General features: G+C 48.9%; 1 protein-coding gene across 1 annotated transcript; it reads left to right on the forward strand.

Moving 5' to 3' along the window:
• The first annotated feature begins 1,343 nt into the window (after window positions 1-1,343).
• Window positions 1,344-14,194, forward strand: CD4 (CD4 molecule). The gene is made up of 10 exons (XM_075034788.1): window positions 1,344-1,408; window positions 8,151-8,282; window positions 9,971-10,126; window positions 10,212-10,355; window positions 10,596-10,868; window positions 11,317-11,673; window positions 11,793-12,035; window positions 12,126-12,244; window positions 12,484-12,551; window positions 13,836-14,194. Exons 2-10 carry the CDS (start codon window positions 8,222-8,224, stop codon window positions 13,849-13,851), a joined length of 1,437 nt encoding a protein of 478 aa, XP_074890889.1. The 5' UTR covers window positions 1,344-1,408; window positions 8,151-8,221; the 3' UTR covers window positions 13,852-14,194.
• The last annotated feature ends 2,917 nt before the right edge of the window (window positions 14,195-17,111 follow it).

Raw genomic sequence — 17,111 nt, forward strand, 5'->3', positions numbered from 1 at the left:
GACCCACACTGGAGCAGTTAGAATTGTCAAATCATAGAACAGCCCAGGTTGGACAGGACCTCGAAAGATCATCTGGTCCAGCCTTTCATGGGAAAGGGGCCCTAGATGAGTTTATCTAGCACCCTGTCCAATCACATCTTGAAAGCCTCCAGCAATGGGGATTCTACCATGTCCCTGGGGAGGTTGTTCCAGTGACTGATTGTTCTCACTGTAAAAAATGTCTTTCTTATGTCGAGATGAACATGAAGAACTGCAACCCATGGGAAGGACCCGCATTGGAGCCCTTTATGAAGGACCTCATGGTGCAGCAGGGGAACAGCATGAGCAGGAAGGAATGGCAGACACCAAGTGCTATGAACTGACCACAGCCCCCCCCACCTCTTCCCCTGCAACGCTGGGGGGGAGGAAGGAGGTGCAGAAGAGTCAGGTGTGAAGTTGAGCCTGTGAAGAAAAGGTGGGTGGGGAAAGGTGTTTTTAGTTTTGTTTTTATTTCTCACTATCCTACTCCGTTTTAATTGGCCATAAATTAAATTAATCTTCCCCAAGTCAAGTCTGGTTTGCCCATGACGGTTACTGGGGAGCGATCTACCTGTCCTTGCCTTCACCCATGAGGTTTTTTTCATCTTATCTTCTTCCTCTGCCTTGCTGAGGAGGGGGAGTGAGAAAGCGGTTGTGTGGGCAGCTGGCGACCAGCCAAGGTCAACCCACCACTGCTGTAAAGAAAATATTCTCTCATCTCACCCCAAATCTCAGCCATACTCCAGAGACGGGTGCCCCTAACATATCACCAGGGATCCCCTCTCCCTCTGTGCAACCCCTGGGGTCAGGTCCATGGCCCACTCCTCAGAGGTGCCTCCTTTTAGCGGTGATGCAGGAGACAGGCTGGGAAATGGAGGTCGGCTTGCTCTTACAGAGTATCAGAGGCACAGGCTGGGTCCAGATCTGCTCAGCTAACACGATAATTTGCGAGCTTTCTTTGTCAGTAGAGCAGAACCGGTTTCCAACAGTTCGCTTTTAAGTTTCAGCCCTGTTACGGCCTCCCATCAGCTGCCATATGGCCAATAGGCTCTCTCTGTTTTACACACTCATTCTCCCCAGGCGCTGCAATATATTGCCTTCCGTTATGGTCTCCATTTCTGTTCACACCCAGAGTCGAAATCACATGCATTTGGAAAATCACCCTCTATCTAGAGAGGTTGGCGGATGTCAGCAGAACCTGGACTGGCAGCAAGACCTTGCTGACGCTCCAGCTGGAGAGGAGGAGACATCAAGACCGACGTCTGTTGAGCTGTTTTCTGAACATCAACTTCGTTCCTCTTTTGTTTCAGCTGTAGCTGGGTGAGATCAATTACGGCAGGTGACAAACACAAGGAGACAGAAACACAGAGGCAGAGAGGAAGGAAAAGAGGTAAGGAAACTTTCTTTCTTTCTCTGAGAGAAGAGGCCAATCTGTTTTCATTTTTTTTAATGTTACGAACTTTACTATTCCACACGAGTTGCTGTTTCGGCATGGGCGGATTGGGTTTGCCCCACTTAAAGGTCTGATGTAAAACCATCTTGAACCTTTGACTCGATAATACTTCTGGCTATGCAATTCACCAAGGCCTTTTAGTTTTAACTAAGAAGTGCTCGTCTCCCCAGATGTTTCCCTGAAAGGGGCAAAAAAAAGGGATCTATGAAAAGCGTAACCCGCCTCAGAGCCTGGGGATCTCACAGATCTTTTAAACCCACATATAGGGAAAAATGTCCAATATGAGGGCCTGTCACTGGTGACCATATATCTCCAAGGGCTGGAAATGCACTGGGGAACAGCTCTCCACCAGCTGCCACTTGCTATTAACTTCTCCACGTGCCCTCTAGGAAGGGGAACTTTATTCTAAAAAAAGCCTGAAAAATAAGAAGATGCCAGTCTCTAGCAAACTAGGGACGTCTGCTTACATCTGTACGTGCTGAGACCAGAGGGGTCTATTCTGCTAATCCAGGCTGACTGGCTCACTGCCTGACACCGGCTGCTGATGCAGCCTGATCCGCTAGCTCAGGGCTGAGCGAGCAGGATTTCTTGGCGAAAGAGGGATCTTTTCAATTTAAGGACATCAGAAAAGAGACTTGCCTTCCCCTTCCATAGACTGCTGCACTGTTGAAAAGAGGAGTTTCATTTCTGGTTGAATTTTTCAACTTTCAGGTGGTGTATCCTACTCAACCTCTGTCAGCCACCTCAGATATTCCACTACATGGTGCATTAAGGTTAAGCACAGGTTACTACTTAATGTTCTCCACTATGAACTGAGCAGTCCTCTTAAAGCCCTGGTGCACATTAGCCTCAAATCGATTTGCAGACTTTCCTTTTATCCTCCCCAGTGTTTCACAAATATGGCTGCCAAAGCTGCCTGCAGTACAACAGGGCTTGCCTCATCTAAATTGAGCATCTGTCCTGCTCCTGCTCCCGCTCGTGGTTCTTGGGTGCCCAGGGATGGTGCCCACGCGATCTGCCACACAGCCTCATGTGGCAACCCTGTATTCACCAGGGACAAAATTAAGGAGGGATGCATTTTTGCTCTGAATGGGCAGATATACGCCATTTTGCTGTGCTGACCTCATCAATATGTACGTAGACACTTTTCCAGTCTGGGCTGTGCATCAAGTAAACTGCATGGTAAGATCTCGCTGTTCCTATTTTGGCAGCTGTGTTAATGATACCCGAACATCATCCCAAGCATGCACAGGGCTTGGGAGGGCGACGGAGGGCCTGCCTTCAGCGGTCATCTCAGTGCCTTTGCTAGTCACAGCCTCCAGTGATGAAAGATGGTTTGCGGAGCCAAAAAGAGGAGGGTTAGGAGGAAAGGAATGGGGCTAGGCAGAGGAAGAAAAGCTCAGAAAGCAAGTGCTGAAATGTCCGTGAGGCAAAGGCCAGTCTTCGCTTCCCCTTAGGCTGCCGGAGGGGTTAGAAGCTGTAGGAAGCAGCCCGGGCTGTGGAGATGGAGCCGTTTCTCATGGCCTCCACATGGGTCCAGGCACAAGGCTAGGCATGGGGGACTTTATGGCTGAAGAGAGCTCGGCTGGCACTGAGACGGTGGCCTCGCCGCCCTGCCTCGTCCTGACGGTGGGACCTGTCTCCAGGGGGATCGGCAGCTTTCACCCGGTGGACCTTGCTCCGGCACATCCCTCTTGCAGCAGCTCCGAAGGGTGGCAGCTGCTCTCAGACGAACGGCCAGATGCGCTCAAGGGGAAACGAAAGCAGCATCGGCCAGTCTGGGGGGGACAGTGGGGGCCGTGAAATGACCTTCACTGCTGTCCTCTCTTTGCTATCTGCTGGCCGTTTTTGTTGCATTTGGTGTCTTACCCTGCCTGCTGCTCACATATGTTTGCTTTAATGTTAATAAGTAATTTCAGAGAAACCGCTACTCAGTAAAAGAGCCGGATCAGCTTTGCTTTAGATGTTTGAACTGAGAGAGAGGTGATCCTCTGTAACCCAGAGCCCCCAAGTCAAGCCCAACTGCTTGACGTGCAGGGACAAGAGGCGGCTGTGTCCCTCAGCCGCCGCCTGGCAGGCACCGCAAGGGAAAATGCAGTGCAGCAGCAGCGGCGGAGGTGTGGAGACCTTGTGGGGCTGGAGGGCTGGGAGGCCCCCCCCGACCCCACAGCGCGAGCTGCTGCCAGATCAAAAGCACAGCCACAAGCAAGAGCGAGAGAAGAAAACAAGAAAACCACACTGCATGAAAGAGGCAGAGGAACATATTGAGAGAGGGAGATGGCCTGCTCTGCATCCGTAGCGGTTGCTGAGTTTTTTTGTTCTGTTTTTTTTTAATTTCGGTTTCCTCCTGTGCCATGCCAGTGCCAGCCTTGGGGAGAGCTGTCTGCAGCCATTGCCTGCTGGGGCTCGGTACTGGAAGCGAGGGCCTGCCAGCCCCTCTCCCAAGCAGATGTTCTCCAGGCCAGACTTGGTCCTGTGGGCATTATTCCCCGGAGCAAGACCACTCACTACCTCAGCTCTCCTTTTCCTATCCCTCAGGGAGGCAGGGATTATTAAAATAAGTCAAGAAGGAAATTAAACCAGTTTAATAAGAGAGGGGAGCTAAAATGAAATGGAAATCAATGTTCACTTGTGTTTTGGGTTTGTGTGGCGGGGTTTTGGTAGCAGGAGAGGGGCCGCAGGGGTGGCTCCTGTGAGAAGCTGCTTGAAGCTTCCCTGGCTCCAAGTCGGACCTGCCACTGGCCAATGCTGAGCCCATCAGCAGCGGTGGCAGCGCCTCTGGGAGAACAGATTTGAGAAGGGGAACCTGCAACCGGGTTTGGGAAGTGGGATGTGAGAGAAACCCCTCTGCAGATACCGAGGTCAGTGAAGGAGGAGGGGAAGGAGGTGCTGGAGCAGTTTGCGCCTGAAGGACTGCAGCCCGCGGAAAGGACCCACGTTGGAGAAGTTCATGAAGGGCTGTGTCCCATGGGAGGGACCCCACGCAGGAGCAGGGGATGAGTGAGGAGCCCTCCCCCTAAGGAGAAAGGAGCAGCAGAGACAACATGTAATGAACTGACCCCAATCCCCGTTCCCTGTCCCCCTGTGCCCCTGGAGGGAGGAGGTGGAGAGAACCGGGAATGGAGTTGAGCCGGGAAGGAGGGAGGGGTGGAGGGAAAGTGTTCTAAGGTTTGGTTTTACTTCTCAAATCAATTTAATTCATTACCAAGCAAATCAAAACAGGATAATGAGAAGTAAAACCAAATTTTAAAACAACTTCCCCCCATCCCTCCTTTCTTCCCAGGCTCAACTTTACCCCCAAATTCTCTACCTCCCCCCCACCAGCACTGCAGAGTGATGGGCAATGGGGGTTGCGGTCAGTTTGTCACACATTCTATCTGTCGCTCCTTCCTCCTCATACTTTTCCCCTTCTGCAGTGTAGGGTCCCTCCCACGGAAGACAGCCCTCCACAATCTTCTCCGGCATGGGTCCTTCCTGTGGGCTGCAGTTCTGCACGGCCCTACGGCCCCTCTCCTGCTACCAAAACCCCACCACACAAACCCAAAACAACTTGGGAGGGAGCCCTGCTCCTCCATTGCTAGACATGCTAATAAATCAAGTATGCCTGGACTGTTTCTGGCACGGAGGCCAACTGGCATGAGATGGTCTGGGTTATTAAACTCACTTAACCTCCAAAATGAACTGGCTACATGCCAGCCGCCTAATGGGAGTGGTCCCTGGCCCATGCTAACACCTAAATGCGTCCCAGGAATTGCTCAGGAGAATGAGAGTTGTCCTGGGCCAAAAATGTGTCAGGAAATGTTCTAGCAATTTAACAGGACTGATGAGTGTGTTCCAGTGCCTGGGAACATTCCCTGACACCACTTAATTTATGAGTACCACCATAAGATACAGCTGGGCTGGCTGTAAGGAGGCTGTGGGTCTGCTGCAGGCATGTGCTAATGAGAGCAGCCTCCTCAGTTAACATAGCAGAGCCTTGCTTACTGAGATCCGTAAACTCCAGAGTGGCATTGCCTGTGATCTGGCCTGGAGGGATACAGAAGGAGATAGAAAGACAGGGGGAAAATAGGAAGTGGCATGCACGAGAAGTAGAGATAAACAGGGAGAGAGAGAATGAGTGTGAAAGAAATGCTAGCTGAAGGCTACCCATTTTCCCCACTGACTTGTAACATGTAGGTGGTAAACATCATATTGTAGAGATCTGCCACAGAAATACAAAGAATAGTGTGAATGAAATAGGAATGCAGAACATGTGAAACCATGAGAAGAAACAGAAAAACAAAGATGCATCAATCTGCATCTACCAAGCTGTGCAAGGTCAGCAGTTCATGAGTCCCACGGTGCTCTGGTTGTGTGGTTTTGCTCAATAACCAGATAGCAAGAAGGTGAAGAACAAACTGAAGCTGTAAGATGACAGGAAAATAGAGATTCCCAGCCAAAACAAAATGATGGTGTGTGACTCAGCGATTTCACTAATTTTTACCTGTTCATTACCTTCAGGTTTTATATGAAGTTTAATGACTTAAAATATTTGAAACCCAGCGCTGACTCTGTTAATTCGTAGATATCACTTTAGATTGGGGGCTAACTTTTCCTGCTGGTCCCACTGGGACAGGTGACATGAGCGTTCACAGTGGGGACGAGGTTTCTTCTGTCACCTCAGGAATGGATCTTACTCAGGGCCTTATGCCAGTTCTCAGTTATGGATGTTTCTTCTGAGTGAGACATATAGAGATGCCTTGTTGTTGCCCCTTTCCTTATTCTGTAGCGTAGCCCAGCAAACTGCTTGCTCACTGCTGCTGCATCTTGTTAGGAGTGATCTCCAATGACACGCACTGGCTCCTTTGTTTTACTGTTTTCGCACAAAACAGCTCATGCAAATATTCCCTGGGGCTGGGATGGGTTTTTTGCTTTGCACGAGGCAAGCCACAAATCTTCTCTGACTGTGCCTTTGCCATCTATTTCTCTTCTGATGGTGCACATGGCTGCTGCCTTGCTCTTGCACCTGTATTTTTCATATGTGCATGTGTGTACATCTGTCTAGCCTCCGGATTGTAGGTCATGCTGACCTGATCTCCCTGTAAATGTAGTGCGGATGTTTTCATCTAGTCTTTGATAGTTTTGTGTGCTCTGATGATTTACATTAATTTCAATATTAAATTATCCTCTAATAGAATATATTATACTTAATATTGCACATAATACATATAAATATTGTATAAAATGATTCTTGCATTTCTTTTTAGTTCAATCCCATTATGACTCCAGCCTTCAGTCTGTCATGCTCTTGGCACGGGGAGGGCCTGCTTTTAGAGAAGGGAGGTCGCCTCATTGTTTTTACTCACTCCCCAAACCAGTTAATCTGCTTGGCTTCCTTTTTGTGATATATGCCTTGGTTTAGGGATGGACAGCTTGGTAGTCTCCTCGCCCCAGCAGCCATGGTCCCCTTCACCTTGCCAGCCCACCCAGCTGCAGCTGATACCAGCACTTGGTCTCTGCTACGGTCAGATACTTAATCTAATTTGATAACTCACCTTAACAGGGTAGTTAGCTCCCAGTTCCCACTTATGGTGTTGTTACCATCAACACAACTTCTTCTTTTGGACCTCATTCCTCCCTTCTCCCCAGACTTTTTGTTGAATAGTCCTAAGAATTCAAGCAAGTCTTTCCAACAACATCAGACTTGGTGGTTATTGAGATTTTCAAGGTAAGAGATAAGTAGGCAAAAAACAAACTAAAGAAAAATATTAATAACAGCATAAAGATAGCCTTAATCATAGAATCACAAAATCACACAGAAATATTTAGATGGCAAGGGACCACAGAGGTCTCCAGTCCAACCTCCTGCTCGCAGCTGGGTTGACTCTAAAACTACAACACGTTGCTCAGGGCCTTGTCCAGGGAACATCTGAACATCTCCAAGGGCAGGGACTGCTTGGCATCTCTTGGCATCTATTCCAATGCTGAACCACCTTCAGCGGCAAGAAATTTTTCCTTCTATCTAGTCAACAGTTCCTTGCTGCAACCTATGGCTGCTCCTCTCCTGTGCACATCTGAGAAGAATGTGGCTCCTTCTTCTAGGTAACATCCTTTAGATAATGGGAGACTGAAATTAGATCCACCTTGGCTCTCCTCTCCCTAACAAACCCATCTTTCTGTCTCTCCCTGTATATGCTCCAACCTCCTCACCATCCCAGTAGCCCTCCATTGGACTCTGCCCAGCTTGTTGGCATCCGTCTTGTGCTGGGGGCCCAAAACTCGATCCTGTATCCTAGATGAGACCTCAGGTGTGCCAAATAGAGGGAAATAATTACTTTCCTCAGTCTGCTGACTGTGCTCTTGCTAATGCAGCCCTGTATGTGTTCAGCCTTAATCGCTGCAAGAGTGATGATAACCCACCATAGAGAAGTAAAAAGGCACAGAACTCTTGGCAATATAAACATCTGCAGTCCAATGAATGCCAGAAACCTAGGGATGAGTAAAATGAAATGTTTAATACCAAACTCTAGAGGGAACACTGCAACTGGATTCTTTGCTGAAACACAGGGCTCTGGTGACCTTACCGATGAGTTTCCACTTTGCTGCACTGAAGGATGGTGGGTGCTGACTGGGAACATGGGGCCCCATCCACTGAGGTCTGAAAATCAGCCAGTATTAACAGAGCATTTGCGTCTTCCAGGATAGCATCCCTTGGCAGCGACGGCATTTCCAGCCCTGCAGTCTGCCACAGGGAGGAGCGTTCCCGCAGCGATGGAGTCATGCAGCACGGTGGTGAGCACCACACTTGCCGTCTTCTTGGTTCTGCATCTGGGTGAGTCCTCAGCTCAGCGAACCCTCCCGGTTCTTACAGCCTTTCCACAAGCCTCAAAACATTTGGGGTGTTTTTAGGGTGCTCCTGATTTGCCACACAACATACCTCACACGGTTCAGAGCAGGCTCATTCCAGCCATGAAGCTGTGACAGCTGCCTTCTTACCTTGTCTGGCCTACCCTGCACTGCCCAACAGCTCTCTGTGGGGCCATGCAGTGGAGATTAGACCAGGGGCTAGAAGCTGAGAGGCTCCCTACCTCCATGTCCCATTATTTCAGAGGCAGCATGGACAGCTCAAGCTTTGGGACTCAGGTTGTTCCCAGTCTGCCTGCTGAGCCTACCGGCCGAAACCAGGGCATGTGGAGCATCACCAGGTTTGGGGAGCCGTCCTGTAGAGATGCAGGAGTGGGGTTCCTCTGAGAGCCGGGGTGCACACCATGCACAAAGTGGAAAATAGCACCTTCCACACTGCCTCCATCTGCCTGGGCAAAACCATGTGTTTCTCATCACAGATTTGCCCTTACAAATGTGATGCTACCAGCTTGCTTAGTTTGACTCCTAATGTTGTAAGGTTTGGTGGACTTTTTAGCACTCATTTTCCAAGAAAGGAAGGCAACAGAATAAGGCCAAGCCTGCATTTCTCAGATACTCAGCCTTGATTCCTCTGGTTGCAGAAGAAAGATTGGAAATCTTTTAGGCACCCTAGAACCAAAAGCAAAGCGAAAGATTTATAATTTCACAGTTTAAGACAAAATCATCATTTGCTGTGGTCCAATGTGTGATTATTGAAAATCTGTATTGGCAATGTTGCAGACTACCTATGCTCTTGGGGGAATACGTAACTTGTGGAAAACCCTCCATTAAATTCACGTAAACTTTTTATTTTGCACTTCTGTGGCGCTCTAGTACTAGGGTCACCTGGGGGATCTACAGGTTAGGTAGCTCTGAGAGGTTACCAAGAGTGTGGTAGGAGACCACAACCCCCTTATTCCCAATTGTACCTCTGGCAACTCCATCTCCTTCTTAAGCTTTCCTGCAGAAATCCTCTTTATAGTGAAGGAAAGGAAGTGGTTCTTCCAAGAAACCACTCCTAATGTTTCTTGAACATTATACATCCTACTTCTTTTACTGTCACATAGGTCTCATCCCAAGAACAGGAACCTGACATTAGGCCAGCCTTCTTTCTTTCTTTTTTACTTCACCCTTTCATTTTCCTGGGCTTTCAGTCATGCTCCATGCAAAAATTGGAAGAACGGGTAGGCAAATTTGCCTCAAATCTTGCTGGGAAGTGAAGGAGGGCTGGCATATGCTGTCCTGCCTTTGCTACCAGTACGACAACTAAATCTTGTCCAGTGGAAAAAGGTTGTTTCAATAAAACTGTTGACATCTCAAAATTATGAATGATGTTGAATCCACCACAACCACTGGTATTTTCCCTATTTCTGAATGTATGTGAAACAGAATAGCCATTAGCCAGGCAAAGAGCCTAAAGTGGAGAGGAGGGAAGCTGTGGAGCTGAAAAGGCATTGATTGATTGATGAGACAAAGGAGTGAAAAATTCAGAAATTGAGGATAATCTTTCCAGTATCCGGGAAAGGGAGGAGAAATATTTGTGTCTTTCTGGAGGGATGGGGAATATTCACTTCAGAAAGTGAATCTATGCCTTTTTTGGTGGGTATTGACTTTCAGGTCTGATCCCCATTATGGCTCAGCAAAACAAACCAGAGATTGGGATCGCAGGACAGGAGGTGATCCTGAAATGCAGAGACATACCTCATGAAAAACGTGTGACCTGGAAGTACGATAAGGCTGTTATAAGGTCATTTGAAGATACACAGTACAGAGGTAAGGCTTCCAATTCATCACCCCTTCTCCCCAGTATATGGCTGAGAAACCTCTTCCCTCCTAACCAAGCTTATTTTTTCAAAAGGCAAAGCTGCCATGACCGATCGATCTGAAATCAACTCCAACAGTAAACACCTGAGGGTGTTGGACTTAAGGCTCTCCGATGCTGGCACCTACACCTGTGAATCTGGCTCTCACAGAGTCAGTATCTCACTGCATGTCTTTAAATGTGAGTGATTAGAGGGCTTTTATCCATGAGAAGTGGAGGGGTGAGTGGAGCGTAGAGCTCGGAGAGATATCTCTGCTGGGATTCTTTATCCAGCTGCCATTTCTTCTGGCCTGGGCTATCATAGTTCATTTCTCCTCCATCTCCAGGGCACAAAGTCTCCGTATTCTCTTTGCTGTGACACATGTCCCTCTCTCGCAGGAAAAGGAGTTGACTTCCTGGCTGCACTTTTTCTTTTTACAGTGACGGTCTCTTATGATGGGCACTTCCTGTCAAATGAAGTCCCTGAGCTGACTTTAATGCAAAATTCATCCCATACTCTGCCAGATCTCAGCATCACATTGTTCAATAGTAACAATAGCATAGTAAGACCAAGAATCTTAGAAAAGACCCGACAAAAATACATACTGGAGTTAAAGCAACTGGAGGCTACGGACAGCGGGACCTGGATGTGTCACGTCCAATCAGCCTCTCCATTGATTAATCGGAACATCTCCTTTGATGTGAAGGTATTAGGTATGTGACAACAAAAATGCAACTCACACACTGCCTCGGGAACCATTGCTCCCTCCAGCTCATGAGCTGACTTTTTACTTTGCAGCATCCCAAGCGATGGTGCTCCAGGGTCGATTTCCCAGGGCTTCCAACACTGCAGCTTGGGGATTGCTCTGCTGCCTGAGCTCTATTGCACACTTGCTCCCACTTTCCTCTCCCGGCTTGGTGAGGAGAGGATCCTCCTCTCCCTGGGGTCTGTTCTCCTCAGCTCTGGTGAGCTTGGGAGCTTTGACTCTTTAAACCTATTCTCAGACACTAACTGTTTATCCTTCCTGGGGTATCTCATGGCTTTTCTCCAAGTCCTCTTTCAACTGAGCACAGCGTGCATCTCTCCAGATCAAGGGTGGACACAGGGAAGTGTAGCCATGGATCTCCCTGCCTCTGTATTCCTTGTCTCTTCTGAATTCAGGTTTTCAGAATACAGATTTAGAAAGAAAGTATGCAACTGCTGATAGCACTGTCATCTTGTCATGGCATCTGAACTTCCGGAAAATAAAATGGAAAGAAGGTTTCACAGGACAACTGAATTGGAAACAACAGGAAAGTGCAACCGTTCATGAGCTACTTGATTTCAACGTCACAGCACGAGGAGAGCAGCATGAGACCAAAAAAAGCAGCCACTTTCAGTTTGAGATAAGAAAACCTGAAAGTACCATAGAACTGAAACTCCCCAAAGTCCATTTCAACCACTCTGGGCAGTACCAGTGCCAGCTGGCATACAATAGAAGATATGTGCAGAGCAAGATAGAGCTGGTGGTGATGAAAGGTGAGAGAAGGAGAAGTGGGTCAAAAGATGAGGAGCTGCAGACACCTGGAAGCCACAAGAGTGTGGGTGGACCCATCTTCCCATCCTCTCACTCACATGTCCTTTTCTTACCTTTACAGTCTCAGCTAACCCTGCTGGGCCACTCCCCAGAGGGGCCGAGATGACCCTGACCTGCCAGGTCTCTAGTCCACTCCCATCCAATGCCCACTTGCTCTGGGAACGTGTAAATGGGACTCAGATGGACATCAAGAAGTCAAAGCAGAATGAAGTAAAAGTGGAGGTGAACGTCAGTGCTGCAGGGCTGTGGAACTGTCACCTTATAGAAGAAAATGACAAGAAGATCAGCCTTAATTACCACGTGGGTATGGAAATTAGCATCACATCCCTGCCTCCATCCAAAAGCCTTAAAATTCTCTTTGTTTCTGTGTCTGAATGCTTTTCTCCTTCCACAGAGGAAGCTCCTGTTTGGATTATCTATGTGATAATTGGAGCAAGTATTGGAGGCAGTGTATTGGTGTTTGGTCTTGCATGCCTGTGCATCATAAGTGGTATAAGCTGGCAGCGGAGAAGGGTGAGTGCCCTGGTCCCTGTGAAAGGTGAAGAGATGACAGTCTCCCCAAACCATAGGAGGAGTTTGATTTTCTGTTTGGGTGCGGGGCAGAACAGATAAAGGGTCAATCCTTAGACTCAAAGCAAATGGTTAGGGATGGACAGTCTGCAAATGTCAGACAGTACTTTACTACCACTTCAGAGGAAACCATTTGAAGCATAAAAATATCCAATCGTTACTTATTCCTTCTCTCCTGGCAGCAAAGGGCAAAAAGGATGGCACGAGCAAGACAACACTTGCTGGAAAACAAGACATGTCAGTGTCAACAGTAAGTGGCAATGAGAGCACCCACAGTGGGCAAAGACTCTGGTTTCAAGACTGGGGAGATGGGTGGTCGAGTGGGGAGAAACGGAGCTTGAGCCTGCTTGGTGCTACAGTACAGCTGCATTTCAGCATTTTAAGCTCTTACTCATATTAAGTCATGCTTAAGAGTTATGAGCCATGTTTAATGAATTTCCTGTTATGCCCCAAACCCAAGGTAGCACTGTGCTGGGAAACTTCTGAGCAGAGAGGTTTCACTTGAATTACCTTGATGTTGAGAGATGTTAGCCAAACCCAGGCAGGAGCTCCAGAGTCCTTTGATAGGTTCCACACTGGATCTGGGACCTGGGTATCAAGGTTGTGAAGGTGGAAGGCACATAACCAAGCTTAAGGATGAAACCCGAATTTCAAAAATCCATGATGTTCATAATGTAATTCCAGCTCTACTAGCACAGTGCTGGACTGCAATCTGTGAAAATTGCCAATAACTTCCTTGGAGCAAGGAAAGAAAAGAGAAAATCACAGAACACTGTGAAATATGCCGTCTCCCAAAGGCCTTGGGTGATATGAAATACACCATCATGTCCTGGCCCTTTTCATGGGAGCATGGATTTCTCAGCAGAGAAGCTGCCCTTTTCCAGGTCTTTAAGCTTATATGGTATCAGGCATCAGAAGCAGCTGTGGAGAAACACTGATAGCTATTCTGTCACTGCAATTGGAGAGCTAAGGACAGTGTAAATGATTGCATGAACAAGTTCAATGAAGGTATAGGTGCAGAACTGGCCTTCTGCTTAATTTTCACTGGTGACAGTGGCAAACTGTGATAGTTTCACCAATTTTTTTTCACTGTCACCGAGAATTCAGTGAGATGTTTATTGGCAAATACTGCTTCATAGCTGGGATGTATATGTGGTGAAGAGTTGGTTAGCATAACAAGTGTCAAAGAATTCACCTCGTTTTCACCTACTTTTTATCAGGGTTAAAAAATAATCCCCATAAGGAGAGGACAAAGCCCACACAGCTACATCAAAAATTAGATAAATCTGTGCAATGCAAGTGCTGATACGGTTGTTCTTTAACTCTCTTTGCCCAGGAAGCAGCTCAGCGTAACTGAAACCTAAACCGCAGCCATGTGGATGCACAAGTAACCGTTTGCATCCTCAGCGACAGAGGCAGGCAGTCATTCTCTACACTACGCAAAAAAGTGGGGGGTTGGCTGGCTTCGAGGTATCTGAGTGAAGCCTTTCACCTCTACAATATTGGCACTCAACATAATACTTTTCTCTTCCAGCCGGTTGAATAAGTAGTATTGCAGCATGGAGTCAGAAGGACTGATGAAGTCTCTGCCTGTACCTACACACCTGCCAGCCCATAGTGCTCTGTGAATCCATCTCCCTTTCTCCTGTTTTGATACAATTCTTTATTCTTTCATCATTCCCCCAGTCTAATGCCACGGAGGGGTGTTGTCTGGCTAGGAGTTGATGGACAAGGCAAGAAACCCTAAAGGTTTATGACTGATCCCCAGTTCTACAATGAGAGACACTGAACAGAAGATATATATACATATACATATATATGCTTGTATTTTGCTCATGCACTTAAATTGACCTGTTTGTGAAACCAGCTTTATGAGCTTATTTTTTCTGCCTGAGCTACAATAAATTACTTCAGGGTTGGGGTTATTTTTTTGCAAGCTGGACAAAACTTTTTCTGAGGCACTCTTGTCTGGTTCAGATTCACATTTCTCCCTTTCCTGCTAGGATGTGGAATCCTGATTCTTACTTTCTTCCACCTCCCTGGCTGCCACAAGCCTTCCTTAACGCACCAGCCCTCTGCTCTCTGTGAAACCTGTCCGTCCTCGTTCGCCTTTCCTGGGCAGTCGAGCCCTACAGTACCCCCCAGACCCATTCCTCAGCCTGCGGTCTTCGCCTCTCCCACAACAAACCCATGCACAAGTGAAAACACTACCAGCAGTGGGATAATTCAGGACTAATTTTGTCGGGAAGGCAGTTCAGGAGAGCTTCTGGAAATCAGAGCCTGAAGAAGTTGTGAATGTTGATCTAAAAGGTAAGTTTGGGAAGGGGGTGACAAAGTCATTTCCTAGGAGAACAAACCAGCCTTGGACTGAGCAAGCCCACAGAGTGCAGAGAAGAGATGCTTCTGAGAAAGCCACCGAAAACGGTTCTCACCAAAATGATTCTTTGTTGGCTCAAGGAGGTGGGAAGAGGGAGTGAAAAGCCCAGGAAACTTAGGATGGAAGTAAAAGCGTGTTGCAGAGATGCCAGAATGTCCTGAAAGAAAAATACCGTTAAAATATATACACAGAAGCCTTGTATATAGAGAAGTTATTCTACCGTCTGCTAGCGGCGGGTCAAAAAGGCCTTGAGTTCCTACAGCTGTCACTGGCTGCAGTCCAGGTTTGTTCACCTGCGCTGGGCTTGCTGGGGAGAGGCAGAGAGGGGCACTGGGCTGTGGGAAGGGCTCCCCGCGGCGGAGACCCCCCCCCAGGACACCCCGTTACTGGAGGAGGGGGCTTCTCTGTAGCAGTCACGCCAGCATCACGCCGTTACTGACAGAGGAAAGACAGGTAGCACCAACGGCAGAGACAACACCTGTGAGCCGGGGGAAACCTTCCTCCCCACAACCCCGTCTCTCCCCTGGAGCGGGGACGCAGCCCCAGGCAGCTGTGGCAGCAGGTGTGGGCCCCCACCGGTGTCACGCCTGCTCCTTCACCATCGTCCTCACACAAACAGGGGTGACGAAGGCCCGCGCTAGTGCCGTTTTCCTTCCCGTAGCTTGTGCTTGTGCGCACAAAACTACATTAACTCCGGAAAAGCCTCGGTCCGTATCCCGGTGCATGGAGTTGCTCCTGTCCTGTCCCTGAGCTGCCAGCGTTCCTTGGGAGCCAGTTGAGACCCATCCGTCTGCTAAACAACAGATCATCAGGGCTTAAGGAGAAGTCAGTTTGGGGAGCTGCACGAGGGAAAATGAGCGCAGGGTCAGTGGTGGTCGATGTAACGATCATGACAAAGTGCTTGGCATAGTCCCCTCAACCAAAACCAACCCCTGCTCCTGCAGCCCAGACCCTTCTCCTTAAATAACTGCTCGAGTACCCAAGTCTGCTCCTCTTCCCACTCACATGGGTGTCTGGAGCAGAGGGATTATCCTGCACCACCCGATCCCCAGGTGGGACAAAGCAGCACGCTGGTGCGCATCCATCATGAGCTCCTCCGGCACTGCGGCCATCTCCAGCAGTTCAGATGCTCACCTGAGGCTCTGGCAGCTGAACCAACCCCCTCTGTACCTAAAAACGCAAGCCTTGACTTTTTCGACGAGACGATCAGCCTGATAAAAAAAGACTAAGCTAATAGGGCCCACCTGGCCTCCAGCACAGGGTCCATCAAACCTGGCCTGTTCGGGATGAAACGCATGGGTAGCAAAGAATGCCCACACCGGTGGCTCGGAGAGCGCGGAGAGTCTGCGCTGCCTGACAGCGTTGCCCGCAGCTCTCGAAGCCAGGAGGCAGCAGGCCAGCCCCAGCACAGCCCTGATCTCACACTAGCAGGCAGCAGTGCAGTCTCCAAGCCATGATGGTCCTCTCGCCGGGCGAGGAGCGGTACCGTCTGGATACGTGACCCTCAGCTCAGCAACCCCGGTTCTGCTCTCTTCCAAGGGCTGGAAGAGGCGCGTTGAGTCCCCACAGGCGACCGAAGGCTGTGTCCCCATTCACAGCTGGGACCGACCTGCGAAGCGCGGTCGGGCTCACACCCTCGCCATGGATGCAGAAGGTCTCTCCACCCGTTTCCAGGTGGCCCGGCTGGCGTTACAGTGGGCATGATGGTGCCACTGGGATGCCTGTAAGTGCATGGCTGCATCCACAGATGCACAGCTTCCAGTTCTCCCATCTGGATGGGCGTAACAAAATTGATAAGTGTTGTTCCTCAACACTGCACATTTCCTCAGTAAGTCTCATGATTTCAGCAGTCGTGACCCTGCCCTACTCTACTCGAAACTCACCTGCAGGCACAAACCACTCTAGGCTCCGATCTCATAAATCTCTTTTTATGGCAGCTCTCCTGTCTGTAACTTTTCACATGGCGACCTTCTTTGTTCCCTAGATGCGCAGGCTGCCCTGACTGAGAGAGAGAAGTCATCCACAGAGCAATTTCTAGATGGGCTTTGCTTTCCATCTGAGCGTAATACTGAAAGCTTCAGTGTGGGCTTCAAGGCAGTACGGAGGTGGAGGTTCAGACCAGATAAGAACAAGCTTGCACAAAACGTAAGCGTGGATGCAGATGTACCTGATGAGTCCCCAGCTGGAATGGACTGCAGTAACATCTTGCCCAGGCCTGGGCTGCGGTAATACAACAGCACGCTCCCTTTCTGAGACAACACACTGTCTTCACAGCCCGTGCAGCAGGTAACACTGCGGCAACAGCGCTCCTACGAGGCACTGAAGACAGAGATGAAAAGCCAGGTGTCCCTATCAGATCACTTTTGTGTGGTCCCTTCCTTGTAGCACACCAGGGCTGTACAGGCTGCGTTGCATGTATCCTGGTTTTCCTTC

The sequence above is a fragment of the Buteo buteo genome, chromosome 8 (genome assembly GCF_964188355.1).
Source record: "Buteo buteo chromosome 8, bButBut1.hap1.1, whole genome shotgun sequence".
Classification (NCBI taxonomy): domain Eukaryota; kingdom Metazoa; phylum Chordata; class Aves; order Accipitriformes; family Accipitridae; genus Buteo; species Buteo buteo.

Excerpts from the sequence above, each read along its gene's own strand:
- CD4 (XM_075034788.1), top strand. The coding sequence starts at position 8,222 with ATGGAGTCATGCAGCACGGTGGTGAGCACCACACTTGCCGTCTTCTTG. Across the intron at positions 10,127-10,211 it reads TGAAGATACACAGTACAGAG|GCAAAGCTGCCATGACCGAT; the intron begins GTAAGGCTTCCA and ends TTTTTTCAAAAG. Across the intron at positions 10,869-11,316 it reads CTTTGATGTGAAGGTATTAG|GTTTTCAGAATACAGATTTA; the intron begins GTATGTGACAAC and ends TTCTGAATTCAG.